This window comes from Lepidothrix coronata, unplaced genomic scaffold, assembly GCF_001604755.1.
Source record: "Lepidothrix coronata isolate B3197 unplaced genomic scaffold, Lepidothrix_coronata-1.0 Scaffold5, whole genome shotgun sequence".
NCBI lineage: Eukaryota > Metazoa > Chordata > Aves > Passeriformes > Pipridae > Lepidothrix > Lepidothrix coronata.
This window is the reverse complement of record NW_016690185.1, coordinates 10727705-10745737: the sequence shown is the minus strand read 5'-3', so window position 1 is coordinate 10745737 and position 18033 is coordinate 10727705. Positions and strand designations below refer to the sequence as shown.

Here is an 18033-nt window from a genome sequence, read left to right as displayed (position 1 = left end):
CATTTCTGATGAAATTTAATTCTTCATGTAACTGAGAATACCTTATTATTTATTGTCAAATCCTCCACAAGCAGCCTTTTATTCTTTGGGTTTTATTTGCTTGGAATATTCACATTGAATTTTATTATATTTTATAACATCTTTAAGTCCTTTGCTACAAAGGGCATTTTATAACTTATATATACCTTTCTTAGGTTTGATTACTTTTTCCACAATCATGTTAATTCAAATTGGCCACTTTAACCTCTCTATTTATAACTGAATAGAACGTACTACATTTTTGTGCAAATTAATCTGTCATTGAACAATTTTCATTTCCTTTCAGTGACAGTTCTCCTTAGTACTTAAATCCCATTCAGGTCCGCTGAAGGCTTTCTGCATTTTGACATAATTTGCTTTGTTGAAAAATAACCTTTCACTTTGTTATCTGGTCTAGCTTTAACTCCAGAACCAAATTAAATGGTGAAAATCCTTCACACTGTACCTAGCCATTCCATGGTTAATTAAATGTTTTCATTTGTTAATAAGGGCCTATTAATTTTCTACATATTCAATTTACTACAATTCACCATTTCTATATGGTCAGTTTTCAGCATCTTCTAGTAGTTTAAACAGGCATGATAAACTCTTTCTGAGGGACCAATAAGGGTCAGGCAGACTGGACCCAGAGAAAGGGTTTGGAATGAATCTTCAACAAGTTGGGACAAATGTAAGACTTTTTGGCATAAAGGAGATTCCTAGCATGGAAATACAGTAAAGAAAGTATGAACATGCTTAGGTGATGTCCACAGCTTATACTTAGTGATGGAAGTTTTATGGAAAGCCTTGTCCCAGTCTGGAGTAAACACTGAGCAATTTAAACTATTAGCAAGTATTAGCAGCTATACACACATTCTTGGTTTGTTTTTGTTTCTGTGTTTATTTAATCTGAGGTCTTAAGATATAAGAAACTCCTCTGGATGGCATCTGGAGGGTTGCCTTATAGGAATTTCTCCAGCTAATGAGCTGCAGACCACATAAAGAGGAGTAAACACAGAACTCACTCTACAGATGGAAGTTCTTGACTCTCCCTCCAAATGCTTCCAGATATGGCAAACTAAGTTGCCTCTGCTACTGCTTTCATAAATATTCAAGTTTGAGAAATTCAGTGGTATGGGAGAAATGTAAAAGTTTATAAAGACAAAAGAAGCATTTCAACCAAGATGAGTGATTCTGATCCTTGCCCTTCATGAGGGCTCTGAAGGTACCTATTAGAAGGGAAGTGGGAGTTTTGATGAAATGCAGTGAACTGAAGTCTTGGGTCTGCCCCTGGTGCTAGGTGTGGGAATATGTGAATGTAATCAGTGTGAAAAAGATGTGAGGATCTTCTATATGGCAAAGTAAATGAAGAACAATGTGAAAAAAGGAAAAGGAATGCTGTGCTAAAGTAAGAGATCATTGGTTGAAAAGCTACCACAAGGAAGTAAAACCCCCAAAGGTTTTGTAGTGACTAAATATTATTGGCTTCTATATTTTATCTTAAAATAGTTAGATTTTTTTTTTTTCATGGAAATAGTCTCCTCACCAATCCTCATCAACCTTTTTCCTCATCACTACTGGTTTCACTTTGAAAATTTAGTGAGCTTGCAAAGCAGATACGGGGAATAATTTTGGTATCTATGGTTATACTATGTAGTCCAAGTGCTAGTCATGTTCATTCAGAAATGGACTTGAACATACTACATCAGGACTCACACTTCTTTCTGGAACATTGTCCCTATTTACAAACACAGAAAGATAAAGGTAGGACCTGCCACCTGTTGCCAGTCCCCAAATTAAAAAAACAAAACAAAACAAACTACTCCAATCCAATTAACAACTCTCTGTAAGGATAACTGGAAATCATAAGGCTTCTTAGTCATTGCAACCATGGTGATAATGTGGCCACTACAATAACTCCCTTAAGATCACACCTTCGATATATTTTGGCTTCCAAGAGTAGTCTACAGAAGGTCAGAATTTGCAACATTATTTTAGGTCATCTCTACAAGGGCAATTGGAAAAGCATATTAAAAAGAGCAACTTTACAAGTGGAAAAAAATTATCTTAGCCTAAGACTGAGGAATCTTAATAGAAGAAATATAATCTCACCTGCTTGTAGGGCTAACATAAGTTAAAAATCCAGCTAGTCTTAAAACTACCACAGTTATTTCTGGCAGAAAAGTAAAAGATCAAAGAGAAGTGGAAAAGCAAGCTTTCTCACAAAGAGAGTATGTATAGATAGATACTTGTGTATGCACGTGTGTGTGCGTGTACAGACATACAAATACAGGACTATATATGCAAACACACTACAGATGCTTTCTTACCCAATACTCTTTTCAAAATTGAGTAAAGAAAGAGTTTCTCTAAGAATTTTAGATCTGTAAGCCATGCACAGTTTAAAGACATGATGCTAAAACTGTATGGAGTTTATGTAATTCTCCGAGGTGAATATTCATCACTAAAGTACTCCACATCTTTCTTATATCTGGCTCTTTCAACTTACAAAGATGACTTTTGGTAGTCCCTCACACCAATGTACCTTGGACAGCTGTAGTTGTATTGAGGCTGATTCATTTCCTATTTTTTTCTCCACTAGGTGGCACAATTTATTTTCTAAGACTGTCTTTAAAGACCAAAATAAGGTCTGTGTGAAATAAAACTTTTGTAATAGAGTACATAAGACAACTATTAAAATCCAGAAGACTAACTATCCTCATAAACAAAATCTAGAAAATTTAACTTAGATATTTAAAACTAAATTCATGTACCTCTTTAGTGTCAGCTTTTCCAGATAAGCTCATTCTTGAATGCTCCATATGGGCAGGATAAAGTGTTCTTACCTTATTATGAAGTTTTGTAGAAAATATGTCTCAATGTATTGGCCCACAAAAAGAGGTTGTTAGAGGACTTGCTGCCATTTCAAACACTGAGAGTGAGAAGCACTTATAATTCATCTATTCATTCATGTTTAATTCATATTCAGAAGATTTCTGTCATTATGCAGCCTTAACCAAACCCAGAGACCCCAATGTGATCACAGACTTACTCTTGTCAGTAGTTCATCCATTTCTGTCACCAGGGTATCCAGATTTTCTCGTGCTAGCTGAAGAAATCTCTCTGGTGCTCGCTGAGGGGAAAGTAAATGCTGTTGGGAAAAAGATGGGAGAGTGAAAAATCCATATTTAATAGATTTTGGTGCTTTCAAATATTGTAGAGAAGAAGCATAAAACATTTCCTTTTCACTACAGTATGCAATCCCTTTTGTCATTGACTTTTGTGTCACATTCATCCAACAGACTTTTCTCAGGAATCTTGACAACTTTACATAGTTTAGTGGGGAACTTGTAAGTATGGTAGGGAACATACAGTATATAAAATACACAACCACTTTATGGACCACCAGCATAAAACCCATTTTATTTGTATAAACCTTACTTTTTCTGTGCTTGCAATATAATTCCTTGAACATACGTACAGAAATTACTGCTGCAAGATAAATAAATTATTGAAGTAAGTAAAAATAAATAACGGTAACACTTATCAACCAAAGCAAGTCTGAAGTAATTAAATCTTGAATTTTTCTTCTTCCTTGAATCTACTCAGTCTGTATGTTTGAACAGATTCAAGTACAGTTGTACTGAAGCCCGGTTATTTACGTATGTGAATACTGTGAACATACCTTTAATTCCTGTGTCATGTTCTCAAAACCATGTAACATTTTATATGGAGCAGGCAGTGGACCACTAAGGTTAACACTCAGTATCATCTGGTTTAGTTGATCCAGGTCATTGAGAAGGAGTCCTGTGCATTTATCATCACAAGCTGGGGGAAGAACAACCAAAGCTTATTTCTTCCTGCTAAACGTTTAAGACATATGTTCGAGTTAGAAATTATATGGCACACATACAATTCTGTGAGAGGTAACACTAATTTCAGATAATTTACTCCAAAAGTGTAGAGTGAGAAAAAATGGAAACAACAACTAGGGAATAGGAAAGGTGTTATTGTTTAGGACTTGGTAATGGGACAGTTTAATATAACACAAAGAGCAAAATTGAAAGGCTTACCTCACAAAAAAAAAAGGAAATAATTTATGTTGTCCATATGGACTGGTCAATATAATATTAAATTAGATAGGCAATTTGGATGAAGTTTGAGAAAAGTGGACAGACAATTTGGAAAATCTAAGGAGCACTGTAAGAAACACAGTATGCTTATGGATTTGAACGTAAGAAAAAAACCTAAAAAACTCTTCCAATTTACATACTTCATATAACAGCACGGCCAAGCATGCTAAACTTGTAATGCAGACAGTTGAAAGCATACAGGTGAAAATATTGATAGTTTTCTTTTAAAAATTGCTTTTCCCTACCTCTTTTCACTAACCAGCTTATAAGATTTTCATGTATGCTTCCTTTCTTGCAAATATCCTTCAGCAAGAAAAATACTGGTGTGTGCTGCATATATCAAAAGGAGTTTGCATTTGTCCTCCCCTTGCTTTCGATTAATTATCACAAGAAATTCTCATCCTGTATCATTTATTCTGCAGACAGAGAATTCTTCATCCTTTAGAACAGGGTTGTGGGAATACCTGTTTCCCTGCATAAAGACTCTGCGCAGACCTGACAAACCTAAACATCTCAGGAGATGAAGCAAACTGTGAACCAATGAATTCACTGGTGATGTTAAGAGATGTGGAGGGTTGTACCTAAAATTTTACAACTGTGTCATTATTTATTTCAAAAAAAATACGCAGCTTAATGGCTATAAAAAGCCCTCCACTAAGCAGCATGTATGCTTTTGTAGAAAAGAGAAGTAGTTTTCAAAAGAGAATTACTCCCCCCCCCGAAATCTATGCTTCACGTAGATTAAATCTTTTCTGTTCTTTGAAGTTTTCATTTACCTAAATACAGTTCTTATTCAGTAGGCTGACTGTTCAATATATCAAAGAGTCAAGTCAAACATAGAGGGGCAAAACCCCCAAAACTAGTTTAATACACCATGAAACTCCTGTGATGATTGAAAAGGAGACAAGTTAGATGCTGGTTTAGTGCAATAAGGTGCAATAAGAAGTGGGTACAGAAAGGTAGATACTACTGTTATTTTAAGACTTCCTTTTGCATTTCCATTGCTTCCATTTGCAGACTTCTTCTTCCTTTTTCACAGTATTTTGTTACATAAGCTGAATTGCACTAGAACTGCGGTCTATAACTGTGGGCATGATATATTCTGATTTATGCTTCTCCATGGAATTTAACCCCCCATGCCCACCCCTCAACTTATTAACATCTCAGTTCTTGTCATCTGTGTGTTTGCCTTTAGAAGTCTCAGAGAATTAAAGGAAAAGCAAGTTTTATAGCCAACAATGTTTTAAATAACAAATATTTGTTCTGTAGCTGATCAAGAAAGTAAGGAAACCTGATAATCATTTTGCAGGATGAAAGAAACTAATCTCGGACTTGAAAAGGGTTGGTCTTTATTGTTTGGGTTTTGCTGTGGGTTTTCTTCTGCTACATTGTTTCATTTACAGAACAAGCTAAAGCTATTTCCCTGGAAAATTTTCTTAGTGGGTGGGAAAAATTTGCTATGTGGTAAAGACAAACTCAATTCACATCAATAAGAGAAAAATTAACAGCTCATGAAGAGAAAAAAGTATTCTCAATGAGTAAAAAATCATTAAGTGAGGATTCAGGATAAATTAACACCTCTTGCACAATAATTGGGTTGAAAAGAGGAACTGCATCAAGTGAGACCACAGCTGAGCAGATGAGACAGGACTAAGCTACTCCAATATGCAGTCTGAAATGTACTGTAGGTATGGGAAATACTTAAAGAGCGTGATTATATTTTGCAAGACTAAATACTTCTGTGTCTATCTATAAAGCTGTCAGGATAAATTTGTGCCTAATACTAACAAATGCAGCACTAAATTCAGAATGTTATAGCAGTGCAAGCATGTAAGAGGCAAATCATGCAATCAATATTACAATAGTCCAGCAAGCAATTAATGCAAATTACTGCATTTTCCATTTTCATCACACTCTTCCATGCAAAATAACTCCTCTAAGGATTTTGACTTACCTCTTGTGAGAAGCATTTCCAAAGTATGCATGCGAAAGAAGTTCTTTTAAGCTTATGGACATTAACCATTTATTCCATCATACAAAGAGCAGATAATGTACAATAAAGGAAACACATGTCTGAGTCACGACTGAGTGATAATCACTCCTCCAATTGAGTGATTATATGACACAATTTTGCTTTAATACATTCATTCTGTTAAGATTAAGAAGACTGTGTTATGACTAGGTAATTTTTGGCCTAAGAGCAACCATGCAATCTCTGATAGGATGTGGTATCCTATGATAGTCAGTGACTCTTCAGTATTAGTTTCCTGTTGCTTCACAACAAAGTGTTGGACTATTGTTAGCTCATTAGTCTGTTGTTAGCTATTACCTCACTTTTCCCATTTTGGCACTAGTCTCATACCAAATAATAAAATAGCCTTCCTGTGGCCCCAAAAATAGAACCCCCATAGAGAGTTTAAAGTTTTAGCTTCCTTACCACTGCTGCTGGTTTCAGGTAGCTTACATGATCAATATGTCTCCAAAATATAGGAAAATTCAGACCCAGATCCGGATCTAATGCACCTACTCAGGTTTATTTCTGATTTTTCTAATTTAGAAATCCTCATTTGCTGGTTCTGATACATACCACTGGTCCTAATACTCCAGTACTAGTTGAGTTTAAAGAATGCTTGAGTTGGGTGAAAGGCACTGGTGTGTGGTTCTAAACTCCACAGGAACTCACGTATCACAAAAATGGTGTTACACACAGGACCTTTCTTTTCAGCTCACTCTGTAAAGGCTCGTAAGAAGAAGCTCCTAGCTCCTGCTGAATTAAGCAGTGTGTAGGAGCTAGGAGAGGTTTCTCCTCACGGATTCTTCAAGATCTGCTTCTGACAGAGGCACCATCTCTGCCTAGTTCTGACTTTGGAGGGGCTGATATCATGGAGCTATTCACTGTTTTGAAGTGAAAACCTTGATTCTCCCAGGACTGGGGGCAAATGTGCTAGACCTGGTATTAAAGGAATCTCATTGTATCATTTTCTCCTTTTACCAGTATTGAATATTTAAATTCATAAAGATGAAAGTTTTTTGACTGCAGTATGGCTTAAAGTCTTTTTATTTCCCCCCCCCCATAAGACTGAGTCAAAGAAAAACTGCTAACAATTAACTATCTGTTTGATCTGCCTGTGTCATGATTGCTTCCTGTTCGGTCACATCAACTGCTTAACATTCAGGCTTTTGCTTGACCACAAGGAACATTTGTGACAGATGCATACATCCACAGAAAGGTTTTGTAGTTTGTGTTGCAACAGAGCTCAAAATATTGAAGACCATTTTTTTTCAAGTCTCCACTGTAGTTATGACAGATACCCTGAAAGCATTCAGAAGGTGAGTTCTGACTTGCCACATAAGATATAGAACCATATAACAATAAAGCCTTGAAGTTCTCACTAGGATTGTTTTGTTCCCTAAATACGGCACAGTAGCGATCACAGCCACTGTTCCAATAACATTGCAATTTAGGTTTTTTCATTTTATGTACTCCAAACTCTACAATTGAAGCGGAATGTCAAAAGGTATAATAAAAAATACACAAGGGTATTACTAAATCTAAGAAAATGCATGATTGCTACAGGTTTGATTCAAAATCTTAGAGAAGATTTGGGAAAACTTTTGTCATATTTGACAGTATACAAGGATTCTGGTAGCATTATTAAAATTAGTTTGCAGCCATCGCTATTTTTTTTTTAATTGGCAACTGACTGTTTCCAAAGAGAAGGGAAAGTGAGCCTACAAAGTGGATTCCTTGAGTCCAACAAGGAAGTATTGATCAGCAGAGTATTATGAATATCTGCACAGGACAACCTAGATGGTCACTTTAGCTGGCCAAATAATCCAGCTACTGTACTGAAATAAAAAAAAAAAAAGAAAGAAAAAAATTAGAAAAAAATAAAATTTTTAGAGTTTAATTAAAAAAAATTACATTTTTTTATGATGTGTAGTAGACCAGACTCTTGTATTACTTTTTTTAAAAAATCTACTTTTTGGGTATAATTTTTCATTCCCTGATGGCATCCTAGAGAAAACAACATTGTTCTGTTCTAAGAATATAATGGGAAGTGAATGCTCTCTGTGCCAAGAACCTGTAATTATCTTACCATTGTTATTCATCAGTAAGCAAACTCTTCCCCTTTGTACAGTGGCTTTTGAAAAATATATTCACTTTCTATTTTACCAGTACCTTTCTAAAATATAATATTATAACACAGCATTGAAAAGTGGCATGCACTAAGCAACTGAAAAATGAAGCGTTATGATAAAAGCCAGTAAGAACCCGGTAAAACAGATTTTCGGCTATATCAGAAATAGATCACTTTAGTGAACATGCATGCTTTCTTGCTTTTTTCCCCCCATCTTTTCACTGCAAATCTTCACTTAAAAATCTTTAGAATATTTGTGATAAGGGCTATGTTAAAAGATAAATGTTATACTTAAAAAACAATGCATTACAATATTTTGGCTAAAATATCTGTCTAATTTGATTTAAATATGCATTATTTGGTTTTCAGGTCATATGGCATGATGACCTTTTATAGAATTTGCCAAAAAATTTGTTACAGTTACTCTTTGTTAAATATTTAAAATCAAACTTCACTTTCCTAAATATGAACTATAATATACTAACACTGGGCAGCTTAATCACATTATGTCTTATATTATTTACAACTACACCTTTTCAAACATGGGTTCCTGTATTTACATCTATATTCTTTAAGTTAGACTACTTTTCCACCTAACTAGGGGTTCCTCAAATTTCTAACAGGTACAATGCTATTGCAGTAGCTGAAATGGGACCACAAAGGAGCAAAAGTAGATACATGCATACGGTTCATTTTAAATATTGAAGGCAAATGGGATTCTGCTCTTGGCATTAATTTTCTGTACATTAAGAGTACTATTTCTATTAAGGTTTCATTACAACTGTAGTCAAAAGGGAATTTACAGAGTATTTTGCAATTGGCTGATATATGAAAGCAAAAATATATTGTATACAGGACCAAATTCTCAGCTGCATTAAATTCAGATTGGAACAGCTCAGTGTTCTGAGAGTAAGGAAGGAAAGCTTCGAGGTTCCCCCAAAAGGTGTTTCTAATGGTTCTTTGACAGCACAGTGACTACTAAAGCACATTAAGGGCTGCAGTAATGAATCCCTACCAATAGCTGCACTTTGAAGCCTGTGACATACTAGGTACTGCTAACCATGGGCAAATTCCCACTCCTTTGTCTGCCACAGCTCCTGTATCCATCACAGGCTACAAAGGTTATTGATCAGCCTTATTTTCTGCTATGTCAAGGGTATTGCACTGCATTAGCAAAGGTACATTTGAAGAAATATGGGAGTCAAGGAACCTTTAAACAAAGGGAAAATCATATGACAAGAGCAAATAGGCATAAAGTGTCTAATGAAATATTTAATTGAAGTTTCTGCAATTTATGACAGGGATATTATTGAAATGTAGTAGTAGCTTAGTTCCTGTGACAGGGGAGATTTTAAAGCACCTCCCACATGTTCCTATAGGTGGTTCCTATCTTTATGACTAAAGAAAAGAAATCTTCTCATTTGATCCACATTTCTACTAGTCAAAGGAAATGTCCATATGCACATGTGATGGACTGCTTTTATGGTGAAAACTGACTACCTAGTTAAAGAAAAAATGTCACTACAGATAGCATAGATAAATTTCAACACCTGCACATGAACATGTTGCAGCTAAATCAGAGATTTCAGAGAATCACACATTTAAAAGCAAAAAGGTGGAAAATTTGATTTACCTGCAAACAGCTTTTCCCATTCACAGCATGGATTTTTAACCTTATTATCCACACAGTGAAACAGTCTGATTAACAAATTGGAAAACCATTAGAAATGATAACTTGCATTTAGGCTGTTTCGTACAATGAAACACTGTCAACCTGGATATCCAAAAGACTTTTCATAATACTGATAAGGTAAAAGACCAAAACCATACTAAGTCATGACTGAGACTGGAAACATTGGCTAATACTGGAAATAATGAAAGAGCTATTCAGGATATTGAAAAACGAAGTAATTTTCATTTAGATGCCACTCTGGAAAACATAGTCTTTATTTTAAAATTTTCTAGCTGTAATACTTACAGACTTAACTCACAGCTACAATTCTCCTTGAATTCTTCTTGGCATGTAGGCCACAAAATGGAACCCAAACTGTAGTTATTTTGGCAAAGTGACTACTTACTCTACTTGCAGTCATTTTTGTGTAGTTTAAAATAGAGCTTAAGTTCAGAATTAAGTCCTAAACTACATCACACTGCAGGACATTAAATTTTATTTCCCTTAAGTACACTAAGCTTTGAATTGATGAATCAATGCCATATTGTTAATAATACAGAAATAGAAGCATTTATGTCTATATTCCCCGTAATCTATAATCTCTGCCTGGGATTCGGGACTAATGCAAAAGCACTGAACTCAACAGTCACACTTAAAAGCTTAGTTGCTAAGTCCTGATGACTGCCTGAGAGCTGATCACAACCATTAAATTGAGTGAAAAAATGTTCTGCACTGTGTAGTCCTCGACCCTACGTGCCTAAGGTCTTCCTCTTCAACCACTCAAAGAAGCCATGCATTTCATTCTTCACTGATATGATGCCTTCACACATTTTTAGCACTTCATTGTTTATTTTTCCAATTTGCTTTTGAAATATTTGCAATTTGTTTTTGCTTTACTACTTGACTTTAATATTAGAGAACTGTATACTTCTGGGTATTGAGGTACAAATGGAACAAATTCTTTGAAGAAGTAAAAAGAAAAAAAAAATAGATGGCATCTATTTGCCTTGATGTTACATGTCCCTCACATATACACCTCCCCTTCCATGAAAAAGCTCCAATTAAAGAGAAAACATTTAAACCACTTCATTGTACCTTGCCAATATATTCAAATATGCACAGATTAATAAATATTATATACTGTGGAGTTATTGAAACTATACCTGTATTCTACTTTAAAATGAACAATCATGGCATCGAAGGGGAAAAACAATCACAAAGTTAGTCCTTCAAAAGCTGGGGAGAATGGAGGAGAGGAAAATGCCTTATTTCAGTCAGAGTGTTTTAGAAACATTTTGCTACCTGGTTTTTTGTATAAGATATACACGTACAACATCATGGGATATGAGATTGTAGACTCAAACAACACACTCTCCAATTTCAAGAAAAACAAATCCAAACAACAATGTTTTGTATCAAAATTGAGTGTAGGACAAAGATACCAATACTGTAAATATAAACTGGTATGTTAGGCTACTAGTTTTCTGTTTTAAACAAAGGAACTTCTTTGCTCCTGGACATATTGCACTGTCATTCCTTACATCTTTTAAATTTCAATGGGTGGTTGTTGAACCAACACTATAAAGTAAACTTTGATAAAAACTCTGTGTGTGACTCATGGCATAGAGTATTGCAATTACTGGTTAAACATTTAGGACAACACAAAAAAATTCACTAAGAGCAGCAGTGGTGACAACCTTTAGCAAAACTTAACAAACTCAAAAAGAAATCCTTCAAAATTTTGCTGTCAATTAACAATGAGCATATTAAAAAGTATTGGGAGTTTTCCTAACATCTCGAGGCCAGATGTCAAAGTAGTAAGAAACCTGGCAATTATTTTCAAAGACACCCACAAAAGTCATTGTTAAACAAGCAGGTTTGGATTTCTGAAACATGACAAACACAATCAGATGTTATCCAAAATTACATTAGTATACGTACAAATGCATGTCATGCCATCACGCACGTGCCGATGTTCACAGCCAGCACACTTCCACCCCGTGAATCCAGGCTTGCAAGTGCAGTGCCCAGTGACACCGTCACAGGGGACAGGCAGAGAACCATATGGATCACACTCACATTCCTGGCAGGAGCCTCCTGGAATTTGTGGGTTTCCTGTGTAGCCAGAAGAACATCTAGACATTGCAAATACAAAACAGGATTTGGCCAGCTGAGATGCAGTGCACCACAATGAATACTTGGCAATATTGTAAACAAAATTTCTATGGATATTCATGAACCACTGAAAAAAGATCTTTGGTGCTTCATGACTTAGGGATAAATATTGCAAACTGTCCAAAAAACTGCTAATAAATTCTAACCAGGACATGGAACAGTCTGGGTGGAGTGGATATGCAAAAGTGATTCCATATCCTTAACAGTTTTCAGTTAAACTTCTATTATACGACAAAATACCCAACTTTCTCCATTATCAATATTTGGCCTATAGACCTAGCCACTTATATTTGGCATTAGAAGTGAAATCTCCTAGTAGAAAATTTTGCTAATTTTGATCATCTCAGTGTTGCTATGGATAGGACAGCAAACAGCTGCTCTTTAGGTTATTAATTTGCAATTTGGCATTAATATGTTAATATGTAACTTCCTTTCACAGTCAGTGCCCATGAGGACACAACAGTCACTAGAACAAAAGGCATGAGTGACATCAAGATATACTCTTAGCATGGCATCTAATTTTAGATAAATTTTGTGTTTTTCAATTTAACTTCAGAGGCCCTTAGGAAAAAACCCCTCACAAATCAAAAAGTAAGATTAGGACAGTATTGGTCATGCCAATAGCACTGACTATCAATTTACAGTAAGTGTACATAAAACTTGCCTATTTTGGCTGAGTTTTAAAAACATGTAAAGAGGAAATAACTTATCCCAAGTGTGTATCTAAACATTAGTAAATACATGTTTGTAGTATCAAAAATCATTTGCCTCCTTCATGCCTATTCTGCATTTCTTTGTCCCTCTTTCCTCTTTTCCCATTCATCCTACCTTTGACAGTATTGGCCTTCATATCCAGGTGGGCATGCAGTACACCGGTAATCACCAGGTCCTTCAGCAACACAAGTAGGGCTAAAACTAAAACAAAAGCAAATAAAGAATTTTTTCCACTCTATTGCATCATTTCACTTCAGTCAGCTGTGCAGAAGGGCCCCTGGTAAGCTCCAGCCAATATAAATGGCAGCATTTTCTTATCTGCTTCTAAAAAGCTGTAGGAGATCCCCCTTTTCTATTAAGAATTTTACGAACGCCTTGGACAATTTGGACAAATGCTCTAAGGGCTGTATCAGAGGGGATGGAGTCAGCAACATCCCATGCTGTAGGCTTGTGCAATTGAATGGTGCTGTCGCTCACTGTGATCAAGAAGAGGAAGCACTGGGAAGAATGTGAAATCAAAGATTAAGAAACTGAGCTAACAAACATCCAGCCTTTCCAGTTGGATTTATTTTTAGTTCAAATGAAAGGAGATAAACCAGGAAGTATTCACTCAAAGTTAAGACAAAAAGAGGGAAAAAGGAACAAAAATTATAGCTGTGTGAATCTTTCAAAAAGGTAGCATCAGATAATCTTCTCAAGGAGATATTGAAGAGAGAAAAATATTCTACAGATTAAAAAAGCCTAAAAGTTATCTCCTTCATGATCAGGGAGGGGTCTTATTCTAATCATAGAAGACACTAGATTATCTTTACTAAGTCACTTTACTAGTCTGTACCTATGGGGATTGTGCAAAGTAGCATTTTGTTGGAATATATGTATTAAGTGTATGCAAAGGCAGTTAAAACAATAAAAAGGGTAGGTAGGGGAAGAGAAAGAGAACTAAATATTAAGATGGTGCAAAACTGTAAAACTCTTCCAGCTCTTTGTAGAAGAAGAACCAGAAAAGCACAGAGGTGGCTAGTGGTGAGCCCAGAGCTCCTTCTTGGTACAGTACAGTCAGCATCCTACTCTAACTTGATTATAATGCATTAAATCAATAGTGCTCGAATAAGTACATAAAATATGCCTTTGAAAAAAATGTAAACAAATCGATCTATTACTCACAGTCTCATTATCCAACACATTTTCAACTCCATAAAAATAGATCCATGCTAGGAAAAATTCATTCTTTCTGTTCTTTCTTTTTTTTTTTCCCTAGTTCATCATGTTTGAAGCTGACTGCTGATTGTACAGGAACATAAACACAGTATTTAAAACTTTAGTGGAGTTTTATACAATTTCATAAATAAAAATAATTGCACTATACCTTTCTTAAATACTATCATGTCAGTCATGACATAGTAAGCTAACGAGATAGCTCATTAGCTATCTGTATTTCACATAGATTACGATTAATTGACTACCACAGAATAGCTGCTGGTAGAGTTTTTTCCTTAACAGTATCTTGAAGAGCTTGAACTGACATGCAAAAGATGCAAATCCAAGGTGTGATACTATTAGTTTCCACCTAATACTGTAGTTTTATGGAATGGGTCTATCCCACTCTATCCATCTACAAGTTAGGCATGTAGTCTAATCCAACTGTTCAGGCATCGTCTATCAGCACTGGAAAGTGGAGATGCACAGGCAGGCTTATACACACATTTGAAATATCTGCTTCCCTGCCCTCTCTCCAATGGTGTTTTCCTTCAGTTTTCACTTGGGTGAGATGTACAGTCGTCTGTCCCCACATTTACTATACAGCTACCAAAGTTGTTGATGGTTGCAGCTAACAGAAATCTCTTCCATGACATCTAGAGACTTCTGAGTTAAGCTCTATAAAACACAAACAGTTCTGTTTCTGGACATGCTTCAGATCTGACTCCTAAGAAATTGGATGACCATCTCATGATTAAGCGTATTTTCTAATTTCAAACTATGTGCTATTCTCTTATCTCCTATGAAGGTTATGAAACAAAAGAGTTTACTTCTACATGAGCATGACACAAAAGATGTGACAACATCTACGGCCATGCAGGCTATATGGCTGCATGAGGTATGGGCACTTTGCTTGCTCTTCCTCAGGCAGCTCAGCAATTTAAGTGTGCCTACAGGACACTTTAAGGGAGCTTATTAAAAAAGGTGGAAAGCAACACTGTACATGGGCAGATAGTGTTGAGACAATGGGGAATGGTTTTAAACTAAAAGGGAGGAGATGTAGATTAGGTGTTAGGAGGACATTCTTTACTCAGAGGGTGGTGAATGAACTGGCTGCCCAGAGAAATGGTGGATGTCCCAATCTCTTGAAGTGTTCAAGGCCAGGATGGATGGGCCTTTGAGCAACTTGGTCTAGTGGAAGGGGGCCCTGCCTATGGCAGGGGGGTTGGAGCTGGATCTTTAAGATCCCTTCCAACACAAACCATCCTATGATTCTGTGACACATGCACTACCCAGGGTCCACACAGTTTTCACCTGTAGAGCACTTCAGCAACATCCACTTCATGTGTTTTATGTTAGCTTTTAGATAAGATACTGAAATGATCTCTGGAGCACAGTGTGGAGAATATGTCTAAATTCTTGTAGCAGGGTGCCATAACCACTCATGTGAAGAGCCCTCCTCATTTTCTGAACTGACACATGTATTTCTGGGCAACAAAAGATTCCTAAACCCCAGAAAAAAAATAGGATGGGATATTTTCAGCACTTCATACTGCCAGTTAGTAACAGAAAAAGTTTTTTCCAGTGTATTTGCTGATTTACAAAGCTGAAAAGCTTGGTTGATCTTTGCAACTTGAATGTCCTTTTTCATACTAATAGGTAGAACACATAATCAAGTTGTAACACCAAACACTCATGAAATGGGTACAACTCAGAAAAACTTGCATTTAAGACTGCATTATAACTTTCTGAGATAAAGGTTATTTCTTTAAATACCTGAGATTTTAAAGTATTCTTAAAAACTCTTTCTGTGGAATGATCATGTCTTTAGCTAGCAATGTCTGAGAAAAGATTTCCCTCCTTCAAAATAAACCTGAGACCAATCCAAAATGATAAAATGAAGAAGTAAGAAGAAAAAAAGGCCCAAAATCTCAGCTATACTACTGAAATACTCACTAAAGCATCCTAAAGGCCAGACAAAGCACAGAAAAATGGTTTTACGGAACACTTCCAGCTTTTCAAAAGAACAGTCATGAAACACAAACCTTTTCAGAGCAGTATTATAGTAGGATGCCAAATATCATTAAGAGCTTCTCAACAAAACAACAAACAAATCTCAAGTGCTAAAATATCATCTGTTGGGAACACATGCAGAAGAACCACAGAAAGGCTCATTAGCATAACGCAACCAATAAAATTTATGCTGCAATAACTATATTGTTTTTAAATTATTCTATCTTTCACAAATTGCCTAAAACTCATGTAACATTAAATAAGGAATCAATAAATTCCATAGTGGAGTAAGAAAGGCACTGTAACACATTTATACCAACATAAAACATGAGCATAAGACTTTTTGCAGCTCCCTTGTGGCTATATTGTACTTGAATTCTGCTCTAGCTTCATTTATGAGAATACCTTTATAACACACATTCATTATCTTGAGTATTGCGTTTTCTAGCACTTATTAATTTATTCATCACAAATTAGCAAGGGAGCAATTTCCCACTTTTAAAAGGAGATCAATTAGCAAAAGTAGATAAGAAATTTTTAATACAGCTTCCATGATGCAATTTTCCTGTAGCCATCTGAAAAAAAGGACACAGTGAGCCCAGAACAAAGCTTTGGCTTGCTAGAAAGGTAATTCCGCATCTTAAGTTTGGTTACTCACTTGTTACTAGAAATGGATAGGGGACAAGCACAAGGCTGGCAGTCATCCGGAGAGCCTTGGACAATGCCATAAAATCCTGGTGCACATCTCTCACAGTGGTGACCAGCAGTATTGTGCTGACAATTCTGCAGAGGAAGGAGACAGAATGAAAGCTGCATTTGATAATTACAAGAAAGCAGACAAAATTTTGTTCCCAGCCTCAGGGATTCAAACTTACTTCAATACATAATTTGTCTCTTCCTGATATGATTCTCAGTGGGAATGCTTGCTTTAAGCATCTATCAAATACCTGCTGAGTAATATGTGGGCTTAAAAGAAAAAAGAATAGAGGTCTGCAGCTAGCCAGATGTATCCTACAGAATTTCTTATCCCATTCATCCTTTCTTCATTCCTTTGTTCCAGCCATTGAAGAACGAGAAATAATTAAAATTCAATCTTACTGTATCAGGTCACATGTATTACTGCCTAAAAGTGCAGCATTGTGCTTACTGTACATCACATGATACACTGCTTCTTCAGTTTGCAGGTGTATAGTTTTTCTTTTTAGACAAATAGTAATTCAGGGGGGAAAAGGCACTGCTTAGTCTGAGATTTAGAAAATCAGAGTGGAAAACTTAAAAAGTTTTCTTTTATAAATCTCCCTGAACTTTGACACTTAAGCTATTTAAAAAAAAATTAGATTAAAATATCATCCTCTGTCTTTTTAGACCAGTTATACAACTTATGAATTTTACATTACGATTAACCTGGTGCTTAAGTTCAGAAGCATAATACCTGACAAACTGACGTTTCAGAGTCACACATAGTACTGTGTCCATGACACTGACATACAACACAGGTGCCCAAGGACTGAGCAGATGTCCTTCCCACAGGTGGAGATGGAAGCCTGTAAAATCCTGGAGAGCATGACTGCAATAAAAAAAGATGCAGAAGAAAACAGATCATTACAGAGTGGACTGGGTAGGGGAGCACTGCAAGCTCATCTTTCCAATCACCAGGTTTTACAAGCTGTGAAAAGAACCTGACAGGTTTCCAGCTGTGTTACAAACAATATACAGTACTTTACAGATAACAAGAGCCAACTCTAATTGGACACAGGGCTGAAAAATCCCAGGAGCACTCCACTGGCACCAGGCTTTTACCCTACAGCTTGAGAGATCTTTCATTCAGATGCACAACACTTTTCTGTTCTCACTGTGCACTACCTTCATTTCTTCAGAAAAAGGTTTGTTTTCAAAATAATTTTTTTTGCATGGATTGTGGAGAGTAAGCATGATGATTCTGTTTTCTTCATCCTCACTAAGTTTTTCA

General features: G+C 36.0%; 1 protein-coding gene across 2 annotated transcripts in view; it reads right to left on the bottom strand.

Moving 5' to 3' along the window:
* Positions 1 to 18033, bottom strand: part of LAMA2 (laminin subunit alpha 2) — a 275996-nt gene that overhangs the window by 86063 nt on the left and 171900 nt on the right. For both annotated transcript variants that reach the window (XM_017829004.1, XM_017828999.1), the window contains exons 28-33: positions 17497 to 17631; positions 16723 to 16847; positions 12969 to 13055; positions 11907 to 12100; positions 3704 to 3846; positions 3071 to 3169 (exon numbers count right to left, since the gene is read on the bottom strand). In XM_017829004.1, the coding sequence (XP_017684493.1) occupies positions 3071 to 3169; positions 3704 to 3846; positions 11907 to 12100; positions 12969 to 13055; positions 16723 to 16847; positions 17497 to 17631 (783 nt within the window). The remainder of the gene's footprint in view (positions 1 to 3070; positions 3170 to 3703; positions 3847 to 11906; positions 12101 to 12968; positions 13056 to 16722; positions 16848 to 17496; positions 17632 to 18033) is intronic.